We start from the raw sequence: 26202 nt of genomic DNA, 5'->3' as shown, positions 1-26202 counted from the left end.
ATTACATTTTTTTCTAAATTTTCTTGTCTTCTTATGTCAAGGAACAAAATAAGCTATTCCAACTCTAGCAGTGGTAACTCTTACTAAATTGACAGTTGTGTCCCTGAAATCCATAAGGCTTTTCTGTGTTAGGGCTTCCTTGTCTAACACAGACCCTGTGCTTAGCTGACAACAGGCAGTACTGCCGGCTACTCTTCCAAAGCCATTCATCTGTTCTGCACTGATCAGACAAAAACGTTTGCTATTGAAAGCGTTTAACTCTGATTTGAAAGTGACAGGTTTCAGTCTCAGAAAGTCTCACTCATGAATGAGCTTTTTTTGGCATCTGTCACCCTGTGGTTTCCTGTTTGCAGTAGCTTGATAAGGAACTGACATCCTCCTTGCTTAGCTTGAGATGCCAGTGAAACCACCCACTTCAAAGGGAAACATAAACCACTGGCAAAAATCAGAGACGTGCTCACTTTGTTCTGCAGTTTCACCTATTTCTAGTAATCACTTTAAATTTTGATTTTGTAGGGAATCTCCAGGTGGTTATGGGATTAATTTCAAATCAAGAAGAGTTCCACACATATTTTGAAATAAGTGAAAACTTCCTGAGTATTTTTATAGGCTTACATATACTTCCAAAGAACCAGGACTCTGGATGTTGGAAAGCAGTATCATGTTGGTAATTCAGGCATTAGACAAATAGACCAGACTGGACACAAACCTCAAGCACAAGTCTAATTACATGTTAAATGCACATCAGAACTCTGCAGAAAAGCACCACATAAGAATTAAGGAGCTTCAAGCAAAAACTCAGTGGTTCTTATACTGGGTTTTTCTGCAGAGTAAAAAACATATATTACCACAACTGAAAACCACAATTACAATAAATCCTTGCTTTAGTTTAATATTTACCTGCATGCTTTAAGTGCTTCAATGTCACATTATCAACAGGGAAAAAACTCAGAATAGCACCATATTCAGGACACATATTTGCTATTGTGGTTCGGTCTGCTACGGACAGTTGGGAAACACCACTCCCAAAAAACTCAACAAATTTTCCAGCGACATCAGCTTGTCTAAGATGCTGTTGGAAAGAAAACACAATACCTGGTATATGAAGATGTACAGTGCAAGCTGTGTTTGTCACAATTCACAAGCATTTAAAACAAAAAGTTGAAACCCTAAGGTCTATGTTTGAAAAAAAATTTATTAATTATTTTTAGTTAAAGAAGCAAGCCACTATAGAGGGGAAAGAAAAAACCCCTCACTACTTCAAAGAGCTAGCAAGTAAAAATAGTTAGAGATTATTTGTACCTTTCTGCACTGCCACGACTAAAGGCATACTACTCCCCTCATTTAATTCATTTCTCAAGCAACACTGGTGGTACTTGCATTAATCTCTCTTTTGTTTGAAAAGACATTGAAGTCTTACCTTTGTAATGCTGAGAACGATATCGATGGACGTGGCAAAGGGGCTGACTGTGCCTGTGAGCTCACAGCCCACCACCTCAGGCAGGGTGAGGCTGAGCGGCATTCCCAGCATCACCGCTTCCGTCTCGATGCCCCCGACGCCTGCAGGGAGAGGGGACACAGCTGGTCACACCTTCACCAACCTACCTCCGTGTGTTCAGCTCCAAAAAAATAATAAACCCCTTTATATAAAGCGTAAAGGTTCATGACAATAGACATATTGCTGCTTTTCTCTCACAAATGAAGGGCATTGCTCCATTTCCAACAAGGGCACAGCGAGAAATTTAAAATTTCCATTAAATATTTGCATATCAAAAATAAAATCAAGCAAGACTATTGCTCAAGTTAGACATCAGTCAACTGGAAAATATTTTATATCTAAAACTAATCTTCTGTAAGAAAGAAACCTTCACACAAATTTCTGCTGTACAAACTACCTATTTAAATATTAGCTGGTTTTTGGTTGCTTTCTCTTTAAATTACAAGGGATTAATTACAATTCTCAATGGAAAGAAATGTTATTCAAGATTACTTGTACACAAAAAAGATTCAGAACAATAATTCAAGACAGTCTGTTATGCCTGAGATAGAAACACCCAGTGGGAAGAAATATTTTTTAGTGAAGCTTTAGTTGCCTTTCGAAGAGCAATGAAGTTGTGAACATACTTACCCCAGCCCAAGATACCCAAGCCATTTACCATGGTTGTGTGCGAGTCTGTGCCAACCACGCTATCGGGATGCAGGAAATCTTTCACATCAAAAACCACTCGGGACAAATATTCCAAGTTCACTTGATGCGCCGTTCCAGTCTCGGGTGGAATGATGGAAATATTCTCAAAAACTTTTGAACTCCACTGTAATTTTTCCAAAAGGAGAATAAAAGAGTTGCATTTTTTCAAAGCTATATTCAATTCTTAGAACATAAGAAGAAAAGACAAACCAAAGACACAATAAAAGAACCCTTGCTATTTACCCAAGTGGCTTTTGTCCCTTTGTCAAACAGAGGTGTGGGATCTCCTTGGATACCTTCTTAATCATCAACAAAAGCTTTCACTCAATTCCTCAGAAGGCTGAAATCAGTAATTCATGCCCCTTCCAAAAGCAGGGCTGCAGAAATCTCTTACCTTTCAGTTCATACAACCGATTACAAGCCCACCTAAGACTGGTATTCAGACAACAGAACCTAAGCACTGGTATCTATAGCAGAATTTATATTTATAGCATAACTGAGTTTAGGTTTGAGACTCCAGGGTGAAACTGCCTGCCAGCTCAGGATGGTACATTTAATAGAGTTGACAAGGAAACTTCTAACAAGATTCAGCCTGGCTATTTCCTTCTTTAATAATGTAAAAGCTTATTTGCAACTTTTAGAAAGAAACCTCTAGTCTACATCCATGAAAAGAGTTTTAGATCATTGCAGTGAATTCCTAAACATCAAAACAGAGGATGAGGATCAAATAGGAACATTGTAGAGCCCTGCCCAGCAGCAGAGAAGCTGATGTTCACCACAGGACTTCTGCTGCCCAGTTTGAGAGCAGCCATGTCTGAACACTGGTCTCCACTCAGCACTTCCAATTTAAGGAACTTTGTTATGGATAAATGACCCTTTCAGTCAGAAACTCACTGTGACCTAAGGCACTGAGCTCATGAAAAGCATTAAAAACACCCGTGCTTCATAAATCCCCACTGACCAAATCCCAAAAACCAAATCAAAGTAAACTTTTTCAAGTCAGAAAGCTAATTTTCTTTTTTTGTTTAAATTCAGATTTGAAAACCTGACATTTCCAAATGATTACATTTAATTTATCCTCTAAACCTCAATACTGGTGGACAAATGATTCTTCAACCACAAAGCCTGCAGGTACACAGACATACCTTAAAAAATTGAAGCCTCTCTCTGTTTCTGCCAAATTCCATCTCTTGATTTTTCAATACTGTCTCAGGCCTAGAAAGAAAATAAGTTTGCAAGTACTGTCATAAATTATTTCAAATTACAGAAGAACAAGTTGTAGTTTTAGTTTGTTTTATGAAGACTTATTTAAGCCTGCAGGACTCTTTGAAGAGGTTTATTAGAACACAGATAGCTTGCTGCAGGGAAGCAATTTTCTTTAAACAATGAGATATAGCTGATTTAGTCCACACTGTGTCTGAGAACCTGTTTCTTCTAGGTAAGGTTTTCCTAAAGTGTGTGATCTCAAAAATACTTTGAAACATCTATTCCAAGCGTGTTCTACAATACACAGAAGCTTTTGCTCCCTAGCAGTTAACTCACAGGCTGCACATCTCAAAACTTTGTACATTAAAGAACAAGATGTTCACTAGTTCAATTGTAACTATCCTCCATTTTTGTATTTCCCTCCAAGCCACAAGTTTTTCTTCACAAGTACTAATCAGTGCAGTCTCATAAAATGAACTATCTTTTCTTTGCATGTCTTATTTATTAAGATACTGATACTTTTTGTAACAGAGTAATCCATAACTTAAGAGGAATAACCTGTGCTTTGAGCAGCTGAACAAGGAAGGGAACACGCTTGCTTTATACCAGGAAGGAAGTCCTCAATTCTTAGAACTGTATTTCACTTGGAAGTCATGACCTTCCCTTTCGTCTCAGCAGCAGGTCAGCAGCTCTCCTGCTTCAGCAAGCCCCGAGGCACAGTCAGCGTTCACCCTGCAGCTTCACAAACACCACTGCTGGTGTGCTGTCAGAGCACCAACGGCGCTGAAAACATCACTCCTCCTGCGTTCCCAAACCTGCACTGAGCAGGAACATTTCCACATCCACAATGCTACCACAGCATTCCACACAATATCACTGTGGGACACAGATCTGATCAGCTCTTTAATTGTACACCTGCCCAGCACAGGCAGATAGGGATCTCAACAGCCCATCAGACAAAGAGGCAGCAGCTGAAGGAGGACAATTACACCTAACTGGCATAGATGGAACAGTGCACAACGACCTGTTAATAACACAGACATCTGGGACAGGCACAGACATGAGGCTCTCCTGAGCTACCTCACAGGCAGGATATTTACTGAATTTCAACACAGTGCCAGACAGACTGTAAGATCCTGTAGAGGCTGGAGGATGATGTATAGGCTAGTTCTTAGTTCTTTAAGAGCAAGAGACTTCTGAAAAGTTATTACAAAAATCTATGAGTTTCTTTTAGAGATAAATTATATGCTTCATTGAGTTACTCAATCAGGCTTGCTTTGCAGCAGACTGAGAATTACTCCTGTGCTTAGTTGTTGTATAGAAATGAGAGAAGTGGTAATATCTAATTTAAAAGTCACAGCCATGAGCCAATAGGAGGCCATCTGCAGAGTGTACAGTAAAGCTCTTGTAAAAAGAAAAATTTGTAGACTAATTCTTATCTGCTACAGCCAACCTACTTCTAGATATGAAACAACTTATCAATGGCATGGGTGAAAACTATACAAGGATGTTTAAAAAAAAATCCCATTTCCCTGAGCTGTCACAGGCAGTGCTCCACAACACAAAGGTACAGGGCAGTTTAGCAAAGGAGCTTTCTTACTCAGGCACAGGCTGCAGGTGGAAGGGGCAGAGGATGGGGGTGTTCTCGATCTGCGCAGAGAAGACGCCGGGGCTGCGGCCGGCCTCGCCCGCGCCGCACGAGCCCCGGCAGCCGCCGTGGCCCCGGCACGGCAGCGGCTTCCGCAGCGGCGGCTTCAGCGGGGACAGCCTGGCCAGCGGCTTCTGCTCGCCCCCGCCGGGGTTGGGAGCGTTCTGGATTGCACTGCAACATCAAACACAGCACCCACTGAGACACCGGCAATCTGCTTCCAGCACACACCTCGCCCCCCCCACTTGTGTTTTTTGCAATCTATTCAACAGATTATAAAATAATATCTGAAAAAAGAGAGTTGTTTTATTACAACCCTGTTGCAAAGTAAAATATCGCTGGATAAACTTAGTTAAGTAATGTAGTGTGGTGTGGTAAGAAGTGAACAGAACTGGATTGTCTGAAAGATTAACACTAAACAACTCCTTCCACTTGTTCACAACAGAGCAGAAATCTTTCTAAACAGAATTGCAAAGGCTGAACTCAGAGTTTTAGACTTGGAAGGTGTTGGTAGACCTCATACAAATGGTAGACTGAACTTATTTCCTTTTTTTTAGGACAGTGTTGTACATGTTCTATTAAAACCACAGAGGAATGATTGCAGGCAAAGCTTTCTCAAGGAATAAACATAACGTGATCATAATTAGGCTTTTTATACAAATTCTCGAAGGCAGAGCTAAAGTGTATACATTATTCAAGCCAGTCAGAAGTAAGAGAGAAAAGTAATTTTTTTTTTTTAGATAAAGTCCATATAGCACACCTCTATTTGTGCAACATTTGGTCTCTGCAGGAGAGCAAAGAAAGCTTATTGTGAAAAACTAATGACTTTCACCTCTCTCCGTAATTATTAAATCACAAAATTGCAATTAAAGCCACTGCTTTCCTCTGCCTCAGTAACACAGCCAGATCCTCAGTTATCCCAAGTGCAGGGTATTGCCTGGCCCCAGCAGATACCTTGTCTAAATCCCACCGCAGATGGGAGCTCTCTACAAAAGCAGCACAAATCACCCTGCAGCGAAGGGTTTCTTATCACAGGCCAGCAGCTGCTGAGCCCCCACAGCTTCCCAAAGGGATGCTCCAGAGGCCGGATTTATCATTACAAAGCAGCAAGCAGAGACCTCTTGCCAACACTTGGTCTGCCTGATAATTTTAGGCTGGCCTAATTGCAAAAGAATCAGCTGTCCCTCTGGACACAGGCATGGACAGAGCACAGAACTGACACAACACATATGCAGGACAACAGATCATCTGCAGTTTCTTGCTCTTCTGACACTTGCAAACTGAAACCCTGTGAGTATTTGGAAGGTTGACAGAAATGACTCTCATCCATATCCTTCGACTGCAGGCTTTTTCCCCGTGAACTTTTAAAATTTCCAAAGAGCCTGAGCAGTTTATGCAATTCTACATGGGTTTTGGAAGGCTCCACAATCGAGAGGCAGGGGACAAGGTGAAGGGAGGCTGCATTATTCAGTGTTTACTTCAGCAAATACTAAACAAAAGCTCCAAGTTTTTCTTCTTGTGCAGTATTTATGTTTCTAGCAAAGACAGCCCCAGGCTGTATTCATCACATCACTGCCTGTCAGACTAAGCAAACCATGCTGGTAGTTTTCCAGTCCCCTTACTTTTCCAGACCTCTCCAAGTATACTTCTCTCTGAGAATATCCACAGCCTCATTTATCTGGTGTTAAAGCAAAGCCCATAAAAACCCACATCAGTCACAAGCCATGGGCTGCAATGACAGTCTTTCAAAATGCCCAGTAAAATTGCAGGCCCCTTCTCTGGAGCTGTGACAAGGCAGCGACGTTTGGAAACAAAGTTCTGTTTAACTTGAAGAATCAAATCAGAGCAAAGCAAAACAACAAACGCCCTCTGCCTCATTCTCTTGATACATGTTACTTTCTGGAAACCATGCCAGATCCTGTTATTTCAACAACATCTTGCCCAGAATTTGGATTATCAGTCAGCTTCATCCATAAGGCCTCACAAACATTCTTTCTCTCCCTCAAGAGTGCTTATCCATTTTTATCCAGCCCTTTTTCATACACCACCACATCTTGTTTTAGGGATCCACAGATGGCAAATGATTTGATGGGATAGTAACATGAACTGAACTTCAGTGCCAGACAAAAATGTATGGCTTGTAAAAATAAAATAAAATAAAGTACATTACCATTTGCTGAAATCAATCTGCAGAGAATGGTCAACAGTGAGATCAGTTGGGCAGGCAGGATTGACTTTCACTGGATCTCCTCCAGCATTTCTCACAGCTTCCCTCATGGCAGCAAAATCCACCATTGCTGGAATTCCACTGACAGACCAAAACAAAATAGTAAAACACCATGAGACATTAACTAGCTGAAATGCACAAACTTCTTTTTCATTTTATCCAAGTCTAGAAGTAGCTATATCTTATTTCAGAAAATACACCTGTTAGTCTCTAAAGTTTAAAGGACTTGAACCATTTTTGAAGTCACTGGAGTTGGTACACCCTCTCAACGAGCAACAGGGTGTCTGATGGCAATGTACCAAACAAGAACATGGAACCATCTCAAAGATAACCACCCTTCTCTTGTGCCTTGCTTTGCTTCTCAGGTGTGATGGTACATCAGTACAGAAGTGATCTTTAGATTCTCCTTACCTTTACAACAGAACCTTGCTATGCAAGCAAAGCTCATGCTATACATTTAACACCTCAGCCTGTATCATTTGTCTAACAGAGCTATTTCTGAAGCTTGTAGAATTTCACAATATTCGTATTGCTGTACAAAACAGAGGCAATGTTTATAGAACACAGTAGTATGTAAATCTTACTGGCTTTGCCTGCTAAGCAAATGTTACCTCATTTTTATTATCATCATAATTCCTTTTTTAATTATCTCAATAAATATACAGAGTCAGCAAGACAGCTTAAATTGAATATTTGGAAATTGCTCAATGACTGTCCTTTTAGCTATGCCATAGTCAAATCACTAAGAAGGTTAACATCCTAAGAGGCTGCTTTCTCTATATATGTATTATTCATGGATTCAACTGGATTACTCATTGTGGAGTAACCAATATCTAATCTTCAATTATCTCAAAGAAGAACTGTCAGTGACAGTGTGAACTGTCACCCGCCTGGCTACAGCCAAAACATCACCACTTCCCTTTGCATTCTGGCTCTTATCCTGTAAAGTGCTCCTTGCAGGCCAGCAGTTTCAGCCCTGCCAACCTGCCCCAAAGCCAGAGTACCCTAAGGAACAACTCCTACCCTCGCATCATATGGAATTATCATGAGAAATCTACTGCACAGCAGAGGCAGCACACAGGTTTCTACTTGGGTATCGAGAGGAGAAGTGTGATTTATTCTCACGCCAAAGAATTCAACACAAACTCAGTGAGTTTGCAAAGGCTCTTTTGGGGGTTTTGCACACCCACATACTTACGTGAAGTCTTGAAGAACAACTCTGGCAGGACAGAAGGGCACTTCAACATGGTTCTGTTTTGTTTTCCAGTCCAAGATGTTCATAGCATCCGTTTCCTTCACTAAGAAGCCATCACAGTTACGGACACTGGACTCAAACAACACTCGGATGGAGTAAGGCAGAGTATCTGGGGTGAGGCAAGGGAGAGACCCCATGAGCACAGCACTTGCAGCTTACACAGTTTTTTAAAATTACAATCTCACGTTTCTGAGGAATTCCACTTTTCTAGGGTTTGGAAGGATGAGAGCTTCAGGAGCCTGCTTTTCCAGTTGTCTTTGGGTGTGATATTCCCTACACAATATGGAACAGAGAGCTGCAAAATGTACACATTGATGCATTATCCTATGGGATTTTAGTGGGAGATCCCAATGGCTTGTGCACACTGGTCAGACAGTGACATTTAATAAGGTACGTTAGGCTGGCAGGGGAGAGATGCAAGGAATACAGACCTGGGATTACTGATGAGAGCAGGACAAAAGCAACAACTACTGGAATACTGAAAACCATTTTAACTGTAAATTTTGCTATTCCATAACTCAAGATACCAAGCCAAAGCAACCAATGCCAGGATATTATTTCCAATAAACAGTGATACAAAGACCAGAAACTATTCTGCCATGCGCCCCTATTAAAATTAACACACTCCCTAAAACATAAAGAAGGTTTCATTAAATACAGCTTGAGTTAGTTTGCTACTGATATGAATCAAGGTACAGACAAGCAGCAGTTTCCTTCACAGAAAAAAAGGGGAAACAGAAACGAGAATTAAATAAGAGGGAAGAGAAAAAACACTCAATGTCACTATTCACTGCAAACAAAACAAAATAGCCACTAACAAAAAAAATTAAGACTGATTGATGTTTCTCCCACAAATCCCACTATTTTCAGCATAATTCAAGCAGACAGCTAGCTTCATAAGAACAGTGAGAAATCCTAAAAAACGTTAGCTGGAGGAAGGTGAAACAATTAAGTTCAGGCTTTAACAAAAAAAAATAAAATTCGTGGTCTAAACCTAATCCAGTGATTTGTTCACAAACTACTAATCTAGAACTTGCTGATTCTATTCTCACTGTGTCTTTCTGAGATAATACCCACTGTTATCTAATTAGACAAGTCACTATTTTGAGTTTAAGATTTGAATAAATTTGAGTATAAAGATGTCATCCAAGAGGTCTCATGAACCTTCATGCCACTACTCCCTTGATTTAAAAGCCAGATTCCCAGAGAAGAACTTGTTTACCTTCTTGTGGGTTTCAAATCTCACTGCCCCAGGGGCTGCTCAGCACCAACTCTGGAGAAGCAGCTGCTTCTCCCCATGAGGCACCAGCAGCTCCTATCTGCAACCCTGTGTGCAGTCGGGGGCTTCCAGGGTACAGGAGAGCTCCAGAAAGGAGATCCCAGGGCCCTCTAGGAGGCTCTGGGGCTGCCGTGCCTGGCCCCAGGAGAGCAGGCAGAGCTGGGCCGGACACGGCAACGCCCCAGGGTCAGGAAGGGACACTGGCACTGGGCACGAGGGACAGGCAGCTCACAGGGGCACGGTTAAGCACAGCATCACGGGAGGCAGTGCCATCTCTGTCCTCCCAGATGGGCACAGCTTAATCGTGCCAGATTCCCCACATGAGCTCCAGCCCAGCAAGAGCCTGGTCAAAATCTCTACATATCCTCACTGCCCTAAATCCTTTTGAGCTCTTCTCATTTTCCCCATAAGTCTTAAAACACTAGAAAACTGGTAAGTAAACAAATTAACATTTACATTAGTAATCTGATTAACACCAACTGGCAATTAATGTCAAATTACAGCCAGACAGGTAAAACTCAAACTGTTCTAGCAACAAATGCAGTGAGCAATTCCAGATGCTCAATTTGCTAGCAGTGCTGTCCCACACTGCATCTAGAAGTTATTTAGTATTTTGCTACCTGGAAGTTAACATGAGGCTTCCAGCTTCTGCACAGAAGTTTCTATTGGAAGACAAACACCCTCTTGGTGCAGTGTGTTTAGACTCCTGAGAACATGTTCAGCAGTACCCATTGCTGCTGCAAGCTTTATGGCACATTTTAGCAGAAGGTTGTGTATTGTTGTTTTATTTCCACTCCTGTCATGAGGCTTTTCACAAAACTGCTGTAGAATTGCCTGGTTTTGTTACTAGCACAGCACTGCTTCTCCCTGGACCAACCCACCAGCAGAAGCACTGTTTCCTCCGTGTGTGCTTATCTGAAAGACTGACTTTGTTACTACAAGCAGGGGAAATTGGCAAGAGCACAGAGCTGTTGCACAAAGTTTCAGCAGACACTGTGCCCCCCTCTCCCTTCTCTTTAAACAACATGGAGTTGATAACTGGTCAAATATGAGTTTAAAGTGAAATATGCACTGATTTTTTTTTTTTATTCAAGAAGCACACTACAAATTTTGTGAATACAGAAGAATTCAGACCTTGCAAAAATGCAAAAAAACAGCCCAAATGCCTTTACCAAGTAACCCATATAAGAATTTCAGTTTAACATGAAGACAAAGGGAGAGAACAATGCCAGCACGCTTTGATTACCTGCAGGACTAAAGCCTGCTCCAGCTGGCACTGAGCAGAGCTCCCTCCCCGGCATGGAGTCCCCTCCCACCACACGTGCACCATTGTGACAGGGCTCAGACCCAAGGAAGGTCCCCCGGCACCGACAGCCACCGCACACTAATGCCAGACCGAGATTGGGCAACGGCGTGAGCAGCACAAAGCCTCAGCCTGCAGCAGGAGCCAGTTCTGGCAACAGTCACCCCCTACGTGAGGCTGCTGGGGAGCAGAAACTAGCACACCATGAAGCTGTGCAGAACTACAGCAGAAGCTGTACTTATTTTTGAAGCATTAAATAGGAGTTCTTTGTCACTTCATTTTTTTTTCCCAAAAGTGAGTAATTATTCTGATTTGGAATACTGCGGAAACTCCTGTACTTTCTCCCTTAGTAAAAAAAACCCTACAAGTATTACCCCTGCAAACGCCATAAAGCACTAAGAAATTGGGATAGAATCAGCTTCCAAGCAGAGCCATTAGAAATCCCCCAGGGCAGCTCCTGCCAGCGCCGGGCCCGGGCGCGGGGCGCTCCGGTGCCGCCCCATCACCCCGGAGAGCACCGTACCGTACTTGGCGCCTCCGAGCTTCGACACATTGTAAAACTTTTTCTCTGGGTGGCTTTCCAAAGCTTCAATGACGGGCTGGTAAGGGCTTCCTGCGGGACGAAACAAACAAAGTTACAGCCACAAAACAATGGGTCGTTTCAGCACCGACTGAGGACTCACAAAAGGAGATTTTACTTCTGATTCGGCCAGAAATAACGTTCCTCTGGACTGTAATTAGATGCAACATGGAAAGGTTTCCAAATGGATTGAGACACCTGGCGATGCAGATGTGTGACTAAGGAGAATTGTAAATGCATCGCTAATAGCAGGTGCACACAGGTCAGTGCAGGTCGCCAGCACAGCCCGAACACACCTGACCTTTGTTGTCTCACTTTGCCATCTACACGCAGGATAAGACACCTCACCAGCGCAGATAAGAGACACGGGTTTTAATACAGCAGGAAGCACAAAGCATTGACTGCCAAGCCAACGAAACAAGACACAAAAATAAACCTCGTAGCAACCATTAGGCGCTCGGAATAAATAACCCCCGGCAGGGAGCAGACAGCGGGGCGGGGACGGGGCCGCTCTCCCCCGCGGCCCGGGACAGCGCCGTTCGGCGGCGAAGAGGGCGAGGCGACGTGCCGGGGCGCGGGGCCCCGTGCCGCAGTGACCGACCTGTCCTGGGAGGCTCCATCGCCGGCGACCATGTCAGCGTGAGGGAGCGGGCCGGGGGCGCCGGCGGGCCGCCAGCTCTCGCGAGACTGCGCCCCGCCCCCGCGCAGCTCTCGCGAGACTGCGCCCCGCCCCCGCCCCGCAGGCGCTGCACGCCCCGCTCTCGCGAGACTGTGCCCCGCCCACCCGGGAGGAAAGGGCGCGAGATCGCGCGAGGCTTCGCGGAGAGGGCGGAAGTAGCCAGGAGCAGGCAGTCCTACTCTCGCGATAGCAATGACGAGAGCGCGGGCGGAGCTGCCGGTCAGGACGCGCCGGGGGCGGGACCATGATGAGGCGTGGCCATTCTGAGGGCGAGGCCGTTCTGGGATGGACCCGTTAGGGGCGGGGCCGTGCGGGCGGGGCCGTGCGGGCGGGGCCGTGCGGGAGGCAGGGCCGCGCGGGGGCGGGGCCGCAGAGCGCGCGGTGGCGCCGCCTGGCGGCTCCGGGCGCGGCCGAGGGCTGCAATGGGCCCTAGAGAGCACTCGCTCCCATTGCAAGCTCCGTCCGAGCTGGCGTTGAACGCTTTCAGGGATAAGGCACACACAGCATCCCTGGACAGCCTCTTCCAGTGCCTCACCACCCTCGCAGTAAAGAATGTCTTCCTAATATCTCATCTAAATTTCCCCCTTTCAATTTGTACCCGTTCCCCCTTGTCCGGCCACCATAGCTCCCACACAACCTTCTCTCTGCCAGGCTCAGCGGTCGGCTTTCCCAGCCGGGCTCCGCCGGGAACGTGCCCCAGCCCCCGCGGCCCCTCGGCAGCGGCTCCCGCGGCTCCGGCGCTGTCCGCAGCCGCCCTGAGGGGAGGGCAGCGGCGCTGAGGGGAGGGCAGCGGCGCTGAGGGGAGGGCGGCCGGCGCTGAGGGGAGGGCAGCCGGCCTGAGGGGAGGGCAGCGGCCCTGAGGGGAGGGCAGCCGGCCTGAGGGGAGGGCAGCCGGCCTGAGGGGAGGGCAGCGGCCCTGAGGGGAGGGCAGCCGGCCTGAGGGGAGGGCAGCCGGCGCTGAGGGGAGGGCAGCCGGCGCTGAGGGGAGGGCAGCGGCGCTGAGGGGAGGGCAGCCGGCCTGAGGGGAGGGCAGCGGCACTGAGGGGAGGGCAGCCGGCGCTGAGGGGAGGGCAGCCGGCCCTGAGGGGAGGGCAGCCGGCCTGAGGGGAGGGCAGCCGGCCCTGAGGGGAGGGTAGCCGGCGCTGAGGGGAGGGCAGCCGGCCTGAGGGGAGGGCAGCCGGCGCTGAGGGGAGGGCAGGCGCACTGAGGGGAGGGCAGCGGCCCTGAGGGGAGGGCAGCGGCGCTGCGGGCAGCGCCCAGCGGAGCCCCGCAGGCCCAGCAGCAGCGCCCGGAACACGGCACAGCTCATGCTGGTCCCGCCTCCCACTGCTCCCAAGGCAAAGGGTGGTCCTTAAGGAAATGAAGTACAGGCGTGCTAGCGCACCTGTCCCAGGGCAGGCCATTAGAAGTCTCCATGAGCTGTGTCCTAGTGCAGGGGAGGAGCATTACCACAGCCCACAGAGAGGGCGGAAAGGCTCAGTCTTCTGCCCTACAGCTGGGCCTGACCTGGCTCTTGCTCTTAGTCTCTGATGCTGGATTTCTCCACAAGGATTTTTCCTTTGTGTATCTTTCTCCTTTTCTTTCTCTTAAATAAGAGGCTTTTTTCTTTGCTGGGAGATGGAATTTTATTTTTGTCTTCATCTTAAGTGCAACAGTAGCAGTACATAAGGCCACACTCACAGTGGTAAACGAGTCAAGCAATAGTCGTTTCTCCAGGCTATAAGACATAGATAATACCTGGGGTTTAGACATTAATGCAGCCAGAACTCATCACCAGGCTCAGACAGAAAAGAAGATTACCAAAAAGATGTCTGCTTCAGCCTCTAATCAATCCATTTTCCTTTTTCCTGCATCTCTTTTGACCTAAACTGCCATTGCCTTCCTGAATAGTGACAGAAGGACCTGACACACTGATTGCAACAGTTATGCTCAAAACTGCATGAGCAACCCTAATTGTGGCCACTTTTTTCCTGTTCCAGGTTGCAATGATGCCTGACCTATCTCTGACAGACTGCAGGAAGAGGGAATGGGATGGGTGGAAAGGCAGTGGAGAATGCGGCCAAGATGTGTACAGAGGGTCTCCCCAAATTCTGCTGTGTAAAGCACATTCAGTGTGCCCAAAGCTGTCTGTCTTTGAAGAGATCACCCCTGTGTGACATCTCAGGGGTAGCTTTTACCCTTGCTGGATCAGCGCAGTCCTTTCCCCTGACAGAACCCAGCACAGACCCTTGCCCCAGCACATGAGGCTGCCTCTCATGCTGGCCACATGTGAGCTCCATGGGCACTGGGCAGGAGTTGGTGCTGGCAGCTGTGGTGACAAGCAAATGAATTGTTGGCAGACAAATGCTGGAGCTCTGTCTCTTGACAAATTCTGATAAGGAGCATCTCCAGGGATGTGCTGCACCATCACTCAGCCATTCTTTTTCTTTGCCAAAGACACCCCAGTCTCACAGAGCTCAGTCCTCAGGATGCCAGTGAATAAATGGCTGCTGGTTATCTCCCTTTGTTGGCTGAAGGCTGTGTTAAGTGTGTGAGGTACATCCAGGGAAAGGAATTTTAGGCAGTATGGACTATTTCTTGCTCACATGTGAAATCCTTTAATCCCAAATATTTAGAGGTTTGTGCCCTTCCTACATACCAGACAGATTCTTGGAAAACAAATTGCATCTATATTTGGTTTTAACACAATTTTTTTAACACAGTTTGGCCTTCAATTTATACTGAAAATATTCTTTCTTTTTGCTTATTACCACCTGAGCTACTGCACTGTTCTGCTTACTATTTTTTACGCGTTTCTTCTAGAATTAAGTCCCTTAAGGAAATGTGTAACTGTCTAGGAAGAAAGATGGTTTTGCAGTTTCCAGGATGTATTTTCCATTTCCCAGCTGGCATCCAACATCCTGAAATAAGTCAAATTCAAGGGAGAGCTTATCCAGAAGAAAGTGGGGATGGGTATTGTTGGTTTGTAATTAGAGCTGACAGAAGCAGGCTAAGCAGAGTCTTAGAGAAGAAGATAATGTGAGTAGAGGGAATTACATTGTGCTACTTGTGTGAAAGGCAGTCACTCCATAGAGAGAATTTCAATACTGCTGTTCATCATATTTCAGCCTTCAAACAGAGAAAGCAGGTTTGCTGTGGAAAAAGCTGAGCCAAATATTGCTCTCAGGTCTGTGTTCCACAGCACTGTCACACAGAAGAGACCCCAGCAAGACGGAGAGAAACCAGTGCAGGACTGGTTTCTCACTTTTCTAGTTGTGCCCTTCTTTTGTCTTCCTCCATTTTCCCTATAAAGACAGAGGAAAGGCAATAGCAGTGACAACCAGACACCATCCACAGCATCCATTCCTCAGCAGGAGAAGCAGGTTGATTCAGGAGTTTGAAGTACAGCCCTTTGAATCAAATCTCTTCTAATCCTGGCTTCCATATGACTGCTATACTTGAAGTCACATGCACTAAATCTTACACTGTACTTGTGAGGCAGTGAGAGATCCTTAGAGGAAGGGAGTAAAACTGTTCATAACTACCTATAGATGGAAAAAAAATAACACAGCAACCTGGTTTTATTCCAACTGAATGAATACATGATATTTTGAAAGAAAATTTGGGAAACCTCTTTAGCATATTTACTTAAGAAATTTAGGTCAGTCCAATCAATTGAGTCTAAATCCACAGGTGAAGGTAGAGAGCGGGTAAGACACTCAGTAATCTATGCAGTCAGAGTTGGGCAGCTGATTAAAATGATCACAAAGATATTTTGACATTGTCACATTTCAGTAACAAACTGAAAAAAGGGTTTGTAAAATTCAGATTGCACAATTTGTAAGAAGTAAATCAAGTGGTCACATTCTCCTGTGTCTTGTGCCACAGCAGCAAAGCCGCAGGAATTAGGTGAGCTGTAAACTGAGAATGTGGCAGACTGGATACCTCAGTAAGAACATGACTGAATATTTAGTTTTGACACCACAGTGGTTTGGGATACAATCTTTATTTCTGTAAATTAACTTTTTGAATACAGTATCCTCAGTGCTACCATGTCATCTTCAAGAATATGAATGTAAGTTTTGCTTTTTTGTCCCTTATGCCAAAGTAAATAGATTCATAACTTCATAATAGATTCATAACCCTTAACAGAAAAGGAAAAAGCATTTCTTCTTGACACAGGGGTATGGCAACAAGTCTGTGCTGTCTGAGCCCGTGTCATGAAAGACACTGAAAGTCAGGTTCCTTACTCATGCTAAGGCTCCACTAAGAAATAACACTACCTAGATTTCTCATACCTGAAATAATTGTTATCTCAGACTGGTGTTTATTAATTGATTCACTGCTGGAAATTCAAGTTGCTGTCATAATTTTTAATCTAAAATGCTGACATTCAGGAAATAAAAAAATCAGTTTCAATCTCTTCTTACTAGAGCTGTCATTTAAACAGAAGTACATAACTCTAACATCCCTCTAAAAGTCCCTCCCTAGCATTCATTCAGCAGACTCTTAGTAAATCAGATAATAATGCTGTCTTGTGAATATCTAGAGATAGCACATGAACTGTTCTAAGGTTGGGTATATGAAGAGGCTCAAGTATAATGGAAGCTGCTTTTCAAGACTTATTTCTTGAGCTCAGTACATTTTATCCTCCAGGTGGAGGAAAGGTGTTCAAGATGATTTTCACATGTGGGACAAGTGCTTGTGTAGAGGATCCTGCAGAAACTGTGTTTGGGAGAACAGCCTTGCTGTGAAGAGTTCATTAGTACCAAAAGTGAAATTCACTAAACATGCTTACTTCCAATTACATCATCTAATAGAGGAATCAAATGGTGAACTTTTGCTGATCTGAAACCAGGCACCTATTTTCAGGTTGCAGCACTGTTGGGCCTCCTGTGTTGTTAGGGAGCTTGAAAAATTGCCTTTTCTAGTTACTCAACAGAGTCTAAATGAGTGCAAAGTCTTTTCCCAGAGATGTCAGGAAGAAGGAGGACTCTTGTACTGATGGCAGATCAATTGAACTCTGAGTTGTCAGCCTGAGGTCTTTATTTCAGGAAGTGCAACAAGCAACTGGGGAGCCTCAAGCTGTACTGCCCAGCTCTTAGAGCAGCCTGTGCAGTATCAGGCTTAACAGCCCTAGAGATCACATCTGGTTTGGTTCAGGCTGTGGTTGTTACTGACATGCTTGTTTTAAATGGATGGCATCTGTTGCTTTCTTTCCTCAACACTGCTGGAAAAGGAGATGGGAGGCATAGTTCAGCTTTCTTACCTCAGGGTTTTTTGCAAGCTCAGGCACTGCTGCCCTCTGGGAACAAATGTTTTCCTTCTCAGGAAGGTAGTGGTCACCTGCCATGTGCTCATACGTGCTCTGAGGAGCCAAATTGCTTTCTTTCCTCGCTCACTGCAGGAGAAAGCTTCATTTAGCAAGTCCCACTAGGGGCATTTCTCACACCTGCAGGGAAGAAGGTGGTGGGGCAGGGGGGCAGGACGAGATTTGGAGTGGGGATGGAATGCTGGGCACCACCTTTGGATGCATCCCAACTGCAGAGGGCCAAGAGCTCCATCCCCTCCGAGAGGGATGGCAGCAGGGAACACACTGCATACATCCACAAGAAGGAAATTTGGGGGATTTAGTGACAATCATTAAGTAACATCCTTCAGCACTAGGCACTGCAATTCCCTAGTACATAAGGGAAGAATGGATGGTGTCAAAACTCCTTTTAATTGCTGATTGCTATTAACTGCTTCTAATATGATGACAGGTCATCCACACCTGACAGTCCACAGTCACCCACAGAAACCTCTGCAGCAGGACAAGACACTTCCTGTGTTTGTTTTCTGGAGACCTGGGATGTGGCTTGCAGCAAGTTGTACTTTGAGCTCAGTCATTGTGACCCAAAGGACAGAGAGATGTTGGAGGTGTACTCAGGACTTCTTAATGTAGTGAAGTGTTTGAGGCTTTTAGCAAGATACTCCCCAACTCCTCAAGCTAATGACCGCTCCAAACCATACCCCTCCTTCCTACAAACTTCCAGCAGTGTGAGCTAGGAACATTGTATCTTCTGTCTGAGAAAATGGTCCTCAAGTCAGCACTGGGTGAGAGTCCCACAGACCTATGAGGCATACTGGGAGAGAAATCTACTGTGGGAGCACACAATCCCAACCTTTCTGCCTACTGTCAAACACACTTTTACTGGAGGTGGGAAGCCCTTAGCTCTACAAGGAGAGACCTTCAACTTACACTCTTAAATAGGACGGGTGCCTGAGCAAACTAATCTCCCCCACCCCTGGACCCTGGCTGAGAGAGGCAGTTTTCATGCCACCCACCGTCGCAGCTCCCTCCACAAAAAGGGGCTGTGCTTCCTTCCTGGGGTGCAGGCAGGGAGGCAGGTGGAGTCCCTCTTCTGTCACCTCTGACTACTAGAGTTAGATCTTCCCTTCACAGCTATTGTAGTTTGCAGGAGGCTGGATCGAGTGGTTCCTGCAGATGGCATCTGCATCCTAGGGATGGAGTGAAATCTAGGCTAGAGCGCGGCAGTGCATTAGAGAGATATCAAAGGAGCTTAGACAACCCTGAACCCTACTTCTGTCACTCTGTTGTTCATCATCCCACTGGGATCACCCATCTGCAGCTCTTTAACACAAGAGGAGCTGCTCCAGTTCTGCTGTCCTAGCTTCTTCTGCACAGACACTCTGAACTATTTTCTTTTAAATTTACACTCTCTGTTACTCACTTCCAAGTGCAGTTAGAGTCTTCCAGCCCCTCTTCATGCCTGCTTTGCTACCAGAGATTTCTGCACCCCTTTATCCACAGCAAAGGCAGAAACACCTGTTATTGCTGATGTTACAGTCCTCAGTATCTGAAAGTTTCACCTCCACATGGCATGTCCAAGGAAACAGTTGTCCTGCCTCTGCTGAGCAGCTCCCTGGCACACAGCGGGTTTGCTTGCTCCAGCAGAGTTCGCCTTTCCATCAATGCAGGAAGAGCCAGGGAGAGCATCCAGTCCTGGTGCCCGAGTCCAGTGTAGAGGGGAGAGCGGAGTAGGAGTAACCTGGCATCTCTCCTACTCGCAGCCCCACTTGTTCTTGTGGGCAATTCCATTTCCTTACTAGTAACCCCCACCATCCCACTCATCAATGTTGTGCTGAAGGTTGTTGCTGGGAAGTGCAGGGGATATAGGGATGGAGACTGTTAGGACTAAAGCAAGCACACAGGGAAGGAGGAGGAAAAGGAAAAGGAGGGGGAGGAGGGAGTAGAAGAGCAAGCATTTGAGCTAAGCTGAGCAGGGTGGTGCAGCTTCCAAAAGGAGGGACAGCAACAGCAGGAAGTGGCATTTACTAGAAACATTTTTAAAGCCAGTTGGGGAACAGCTGTGCTGATTTTAATCCAACTGGACTGAAGTGGCTCCAGAAGAGCCAAAAAGCCCTTTGATACCTACCGCCCAGGCAATAAAATGTTAATCACATTGAAAGGCTTTGTTCTCTTAGTAGCAGTATTTTTCTGTTTAGCAGAAATGTCGTGCTGCCTCCAGCTCCAGACCCCACTGTAATATGGACCATGCACATGGAACAGAGACTGCCCCTGCTGCAACGGCCTCAGCATCTGAGAAATGGCAGGGAGCTCATCAATGACCATCAGGAGCGAGGGCACGGCCCCTCTGCCTCCACAGCACTGCCCTGTGTGCCAGAGACAGCTTGGTACAGGCAGGTTTTCTAAAGATGGGTGATACTGTGGCTCTGGGGTTTTTTGCAAATGTATGAAAGTCTAAGAGAGCTAACAGGGCAAATTTAAAAAGGTGCAGATTGAGGTTTCAAGGTCAGGTGTGAAATAGATTCTCAAAAGTATTTTAAATGATTAATCAGTAGAGGAGAGGCCTTGAAGGTCCTAATTTCTAACCCATCCTAGTGAAGTTAGCAGTCAGTCTCCCTCTGGGAGGTCACAGACTCCTGTGATATATGTACATTCTCCTTGGATAACAGATTAAACCTTATTAATATAAGCTGCCAGCTGCTCTTTCAGCACTGATCTCTAAGTACAGCTATTCCAATGGTGCGTGTCCCTTACACCTACAGCCTTGTTCTTAGCAGACCTTAGTGACAGCTTTGTATGTTTTGTACATAGAACAGGCCTGCCCTGCAGCTCAGGGTTCATGAGGGCTCAGGCAGGGCCTGCCTTACCATCCAGGAATGCTGTGGGGAGTTTGGCAGAAATGAACCAGGCCTCCTACTTCCCCCAAGGATGGGTTCACCCCATCCTTGAATTTTCTCAGTTCCCTCTTTGACTCAAAAGATGCTTTTTTTCCTATTCAGTTTAATTTAAATTATGTCCCAAATTTTCTTAAAAATCAGACGAAGTAACACAAAAAGACACTTCAGCCTTACTGTGTTATCAGACAGCATTAAGTGTGAACATATAAGGTGACCAGTATTCTGTTTTAGAAGTGCATATAGTTTAGATTTCTTTCTCTCAGGCCTTTTAATCACTTTCAGGGATTAGGAGAATCTCCAGGCTGCCAAAAAGCTCTTACAAAAAGCAGGCATTTTCTATATCATCTGACTGAATCTCATGGCATCATCTAAACAGGAAGAGGAACTTGGAACAAACTTTCCTGTGTCTCTTGTAATACTGTTGAGTGCCGTAATTACTGGGATGTTTTCTGTAATTGGCTGCTTTTTCAGTAGAAATATTACCCTAAACCTACTGAGTTTTCATAGTTAATCTTCCATTGCTGATAGAAGAAGTTTGGGGCCTGACGTTTCTTGACAAAAAGAAGAGTATTTCTGAAAACATTCTGACTGTTTTCCACTTGATGTTTGCTGAAATATCTCATTTTGCAGAGGGCAATAGAGATGCTACTCCTTCTATCTTCAAATAAAGGTAGGTCATAAAGTATTTCTGATATTCATCATGACTGTTCATGCTTTCATGATCTCAGTGATGATTTCCTGCCTCAGACTCTTTGTATACATCCCTTGGAGATTTTAAGTAACCCTTCATCCTTGCAGGTTTTGTGTATTTCTGCCTCTAACTGTATTATTAGGCTTCTTTATACTACTACCTTTGTTGCCATCAGAATCTAAAGCTGAGGTGAATTCTAGGCATAGCCTGTTTCCATTATTATCTTTATTTTGAAGGAATCATTTGTCTTCATTATTTGCAGCTGCATCCTGAAGGATTTTAAAAAGGTACATATGATATTTTCCACTTATGGGAGCTTGGGCTTTATGCAGGGCTTTTCCCCCTCCTCCTGCCTGTTAAAAAAAAAAAGAAGTTTCTGCTCCACTGCTGGCGTGACAGTATAGAAAGTGTCTCACAGACAGACTGTATCTCAAAGAAGCAAGAATCCTAAAACCCAGCAGATTCATGTCTAAACCTCATTCTTTCCCTGCTGCATTATGAATTTCTTTCCCTCTGCAGTTTTCAGCATAGCCTACCTTTTTCATTTCCTCTGTAGCTCTACCTACAGCTGGCAAACTAATCAGTTTGCCTGAGCAGTGCACCTCAAAATATTTGTTTATGTGGAATGAGTCTAGCTGAATTTTCTGTTTCCCATCATCTGCTGGTCACCTTAATCTCTTTCAGTGTTTGGTTCAGGTACTGAGCTCAAAGAACAATTATTTTATTCAGAGCAAGGAAGTGAGGCACTAGAAAAAACATAACATGAGCTAGCTGTCAAAATAAGTGTTTGGCACACTTTTAGCATGAAGAGAAGCAGAGACTTTTAGCAATAGCAAAAGTAAGAGAGTTACGAGGTCACTGTGAGGACTTATAGAAATGCACAATTCAATTTCTTCCCACTATAGGGTCTACATTGCTACAAACCTCTGTTGTACAGAATATTTAATGTTGCAAACATCTGGCTTAGACAGCTGTTGAACATAGGCAATTTCAGCCTCACTCCTTTTGCCTTCAGTCAATCCCTCCCACAGCCTTTGTTGCTGTGACCTACATTTTGAGCAAATGCTTTCTGATGGCATTTCAAAAGAAACTAATCTTGCACTCAAACTGAATCATGGCTGGATTGATCTGTGCTCCATATTCTGTGCATATGTAAGTTTATTTCTGCCTCCATCCCAGACCAGCAAATCCTTAATGATCTGTCCTTACACACAGGCTCACCTGCAAGGCACAGCTGCCTGAAGGATGATTTCCAGGGCTTTTCTTTCTCCAAAAGCTAAGCTGCTGCTGACTACAGGGACAAAAGATTTATTAATGGTATCCAATATTTTTCAAAATTCTAATGTGCAAAGGAAGATAAAAGCTTTAATTAATAACTTTAAAAACATGCCATAAGACTAATAATGATGCTCCAGTAATTACCACGTCCCCTGGTTACACTGTGCTAACTAAATTCCCTATCCAATTGTACTGCCAATAATACACCATGAGGAGAGCAGGATACCAGTGTCAGTGTTTTCCTTGAAGTGAAGTATCCTTGCAGCCTCCAGAGCTCTTGGATCAACAATGAGACAGAGTGAAAGAAAAGTACAAGAAAGGCAGCTACTCAGAGAGCTCTTTTAAGTTAAAGAATGTACTGTTAGATTTCTGTGTGAAAATGGCGACATTGAAATGGTCCTTTGAGAATGATGTATCAATATTAGTCTCCTAAATGTGTCATATACCTACACCCTATGAGGCAATATTTTCTTTATTCATTTCTCCAAAGTACAGTGCCCATTCCCTTCCTGTTAAAGGTGCTGAAGTATCTACTGCTGCAGACCACAAACTTGTCCTTTCTGTTTTTACACAGACAGTGCAATTGTCCTGTTCAGGCATTATTAAAGCCTTGCTATTACAAAGGGACAGTCTGATCAGTCTGATTCAGACCTTGCTGGCACTGTCACATTTACACAAGCACTCACTCCATAAGAGGGACTGCTGCAAAGAAGGTGCTACATTTATGGACTTGAACCATGCACTACCATACCCTCAGGTGTGGAAGGGTTTGAGTTTGGCTCCCTGTGAAGCATCCTCTCATATATAAGAGTAACATCATAGAATAACACCAGTCCTCTCCCAGGACATCACTGGGATTGTCCCTGCACCCGCAGGCTCGGTTACCCAAGTGAAATGCTTCAGGCTGCCACCGGAGCTGTGACATGGATGCAAAGGGAAATGAAATCAGCTGTAGTCATTTCTGGCACTGAGGCCCACGGCTGATGGGTTTCCTTCCAGGGACATCTGGTCATTAACTCTCACAGAATAAGGGCTTTTAGGTCCTTTCAGTGAGGACAATGGGCTATATGCTAGGAAATGCTAACTTGGTGCAGCAGAGATTTAATCACACCTTTTGGGACCTTAAAAGCTGGTAGCTATTGATTGAGGGAAGGGTGATGAAGCGAGGTCACAGCTGCCTTCATCTTTCATATGGGGTCCATGGAGACTGCATGTAGTAGTATGCAGAGTTTCCTATTGATTCAAGTGGCTCGGCAATTAAAAAAACCCTATTTTCATCCTTTCAGTCATTTACCTTTCATCAGATGAAGCCAAGAAGCTCAGCCAGCCTCAGCCAATGGCTGCTCCACTAAGGTGGATGCACTCAGCTGTAACTGCAGATAAAGCTGAGCATAGCTTCATTTCATGCCAGTGAGAGTTGCCTGAGACACACAGAACCCCAACAGATGGGGCAATGTTTCCCAGACACAGACTGAGGCCAAAAACCTGGTGAAGTGAAAATAGTGTGGCTCTGGAGAAAGGCCTTGCTGTGGGGAGAGCTGAGAGGGGAGGCACTGAAGCAAGGCTGTGTGAATGATTTCTGTGCTGCTTAAATCCCCCTTCTTTCCCTCCAGCTCAAAACTGAAATTTAAGAGATGACAACCTCCATGTAGATCATTTGAACCCCATGGGGAAGAGGAGTGTGTCTTTCTGTCCCCAGGACTATTGTCCCAGAGTGTATACAAAGGCTGAAGCTTGGGAGGGCCTCAAAGCATCTTTGTTCAGCACATAGCACAGTAGAATTGGGGGCAGTGGAGAGGCTCTGTGCACTCCAGTAATACCAATGGTAACAACTATGGCAAAGGCATGGTCTCAGCCCAGTCAGCTCTGGGGCTTAAAGCACACATGGATGTTCTGTCATGTGTGGAAGTGGATGTGTCTTTTCATAAATCACTTTGCTGCCTAAATAAAATAAAAGGCCATTTCATTTTCTTAGCCACAGTTTCATAAAACAATAGTCAAGAATGCCCAGTTTATCGTGCACATGGATGACAAAACAGCAGAATAATGCATTCAAGCTACAAAGATTCCCAGAAACAATAGAGGACTTTGCCATGTGTTGTGGAGAAAACATCTCTGGTGAAGGCTCATGCAGGCTGAATGCCTTCTGGCTATTCTTGCAACACTACACAGGAGAAGACAGTAGTTATACCAATTATAACACAAATGGTGCCCTGAAAGTCGCATATAAGGGAAAGCACTGTTGCTATTTTTAGAGTTAGAAACGCAGCTGGCACTCTTCAAATGGACTTTGAAAGAAATCCTTTATACCTACACCCGTAGTTTCCCTGAGTAGCCTTGCAGCAAGATCTCCTAGTGCTGAGGTGTGTGCATGTGCTTAGACAGCACAGAGACAGCTCTAAGCAGCTTTGAGCAAGGAACCGTCTTCCTGTCAGGTGAACAGCACTGGAAACAACTTGCAGGACTGAAACCTCAGCTAGGTGGAGTGAAAAAGTTGTGTAAGACATCCTTAAATGCAAGGACACCCTTGCATCTATTTTGAAGGGATAAAAGTGTATTCTCATTAATCAAACACCTTCTGTTCATGGCATTTCCTCCATTCCTGAGCCTTATTCCTTGACTCCAGAAAGGCATATCTTGACTCTCTTCAGGCAGGGGCAAAGGAGGTGCAAGAGCTGCTTCCTTGACCAAAAGCAAGTTTTAGCCTGCTGAATGGCACTGGCTCTGTGTATTGCATCCCTGTTTCTGCATGAGCCTTTCTCACATTTTGTTGCCATGGATAACCCTCCAAAGTCAGCTAGCTCCTTCCATCTCCTGTTAAACTCTGGACAATGCAGAAACTCAGTGGACTCCACTGGGAACATTTGTCCAAACTACAGAGAGAAAACTTCATTTTAAAAAACACCTTTACATATATGTGGCTAACTATGGTAATAAAATTCTTGCAAAGCAACAATGCAACTTCATAGGAATAAGTTTAAAATTGCTGCCCAGAGTGCAGTATAACAGGGTGATTCTATGCCTCCAGGACTTGTTAAGTGAGAGGGAGATTTGCACTATTCCCAGCTGGTGAGCACTGTGATGTTTGTAGGTTCTCATCTTTTCCTCGAGACTGATCTCATGTTTATGATCAGCTATGTCAACTGTTCTCTTCACCAGCTGGATGTTATGGGGCTGCCATTAGAGGCTTGTGCTGTGCCCAGGACAAAGAGGGGTGGCCCCCTGCCATCCCCACGGGCTGCCTCTGCCTCGAGCCACCCAGCTGTGGTGGCTGCTGCCTGCCAGACAAACGCTGGCACTGTGGCTCTTTGGAATCGGCTCCAGAAACTGAACAGTTAACTCCTGTCTTGCTTATAGAGAAATGGATTCTAAATTCTTATCCCAATATCTTCTTCTTCAATATACCAACGTTTTCTCCTCAATTTCCCTCTGTATTTACTTTGTGTTATTAGATGATGAAATCTGGCTAATGGGCACCCTAATTATTGCAGCATCAAAATGACAGGCTTCAGGCAAAATTATAATTACTTATTCAAAAGTATTCATAAAATTACCATATCCTGAATAACTTCAGGCTTAATTTAACAGGCCACTGCACTAAACACAAGCATTTAGCACATGCTAAATTGTTTAAACTTAGTAGAAATCAACTTACTCTTTCAAAAAATATCCAGGTCTGAA

The 26202-nt window shown here is 44.9% G+C and overlaps 1 protein-coding gene and 2 long non-coding RNA genes across 6 annotated transcripts in view; 1 reads left to right on the top strand and 2 right to left on the bottom strand.

Moving 5' to 3' along the window:
• Positions 1–13783, bottom strand: part of IREB2 (iron responsive element binding protein 2) — a 21980-nt gene extending 8197 nt beyond the window's left edge. The window contains exons 1-9 of one of the 4 annotated variants that reach the window (XM_064389627.1): positions 13750–13783; positions 11630–11719; positions 8468–8633; positions 7213–7350; positions 4995–5216; positions 3334–3403; positions 2129–2312; positions 1421–1560; positions 901–1072 (exon numbers count right to left, since the gene is read on the bottom strand). In XM_064389627.1, coding sequence (XP_064245697.1) covers positions 901–1072; positions 1421–1560; positions 2129–2312; positions 3334–3403; positions 4995–5216; positions 7213–7350; positions 8468–8633; positions 11630–11719; positions 13750–13768 — 1201 coding nt within the window. In that variant the 5' untranslated portion in view covers positions 13769–13783. Of the gene's footprint in view, positions 1–900; positions 1073–1420; positions 1561–2128; positions 2313–3333; positions 3404–4994; positions 5217–7212; positions 7351–8467; positions 8634–11629; positions 11720–11804; positions 11872–11987; positions 12210–12287; positions 12398–13749 lie in introns of those variants that run through there. The other 3 variants (XM_064389626.1, XM_064389628.1, XM_064389625.1) reach the window with 3 other exon arrangements.
• Positions 12487–26202, top strand: part of LOC135281070 (uncharacterized) — a 20596-nt gene continuing 6880 nt past the window's right edge. The window contains exon 1 of the long non-coding RNA XR_010347829.1: positions 12487–12584. This is a non-coding gene — a long non-coding RNA (uncharacterized LOC135281070). The remainder of the gene's footprint in view (positions 12585–26202) is intronic.
• LOC135281071 (uncharacterized) overlaps positions 21410–26202 on the bottom strand; it is a 6295-nt gene continuing 1502 nt past the window's right edge. The window contains exons 2-3 of the long non-coding RNA XR_010347830.1: positions 22465–22534; positions 21410–21596 (exon numbers count right to left, since the gene is read on the bottom strand). This is a non-coding gene — a long non-coding RNA (uncharacterized LOC135281071). The remainder of the gene's footprint in view (positions 21597–22464; positions 22535–26202) is intronic.

Source organism: Passer domesticus, chromosome 14 (assembly GCF_036417665.1).
Source record: "Passer domesticus isolate bPasDom1 chromosome 14, bPasDom1.hap1, whole genome shotgun sequence".
Lineage (NCBI taxonomy): Eukaryota > Metazoa > Chordata > Aves > Passeriformes > Passeridae > Passer > Passer domesticus.
The sequence above is the reverse complement of the archived record's forward strand: the minus strand, read 5'-3'. Positions and strand labels throughout refer to the sequence as shown.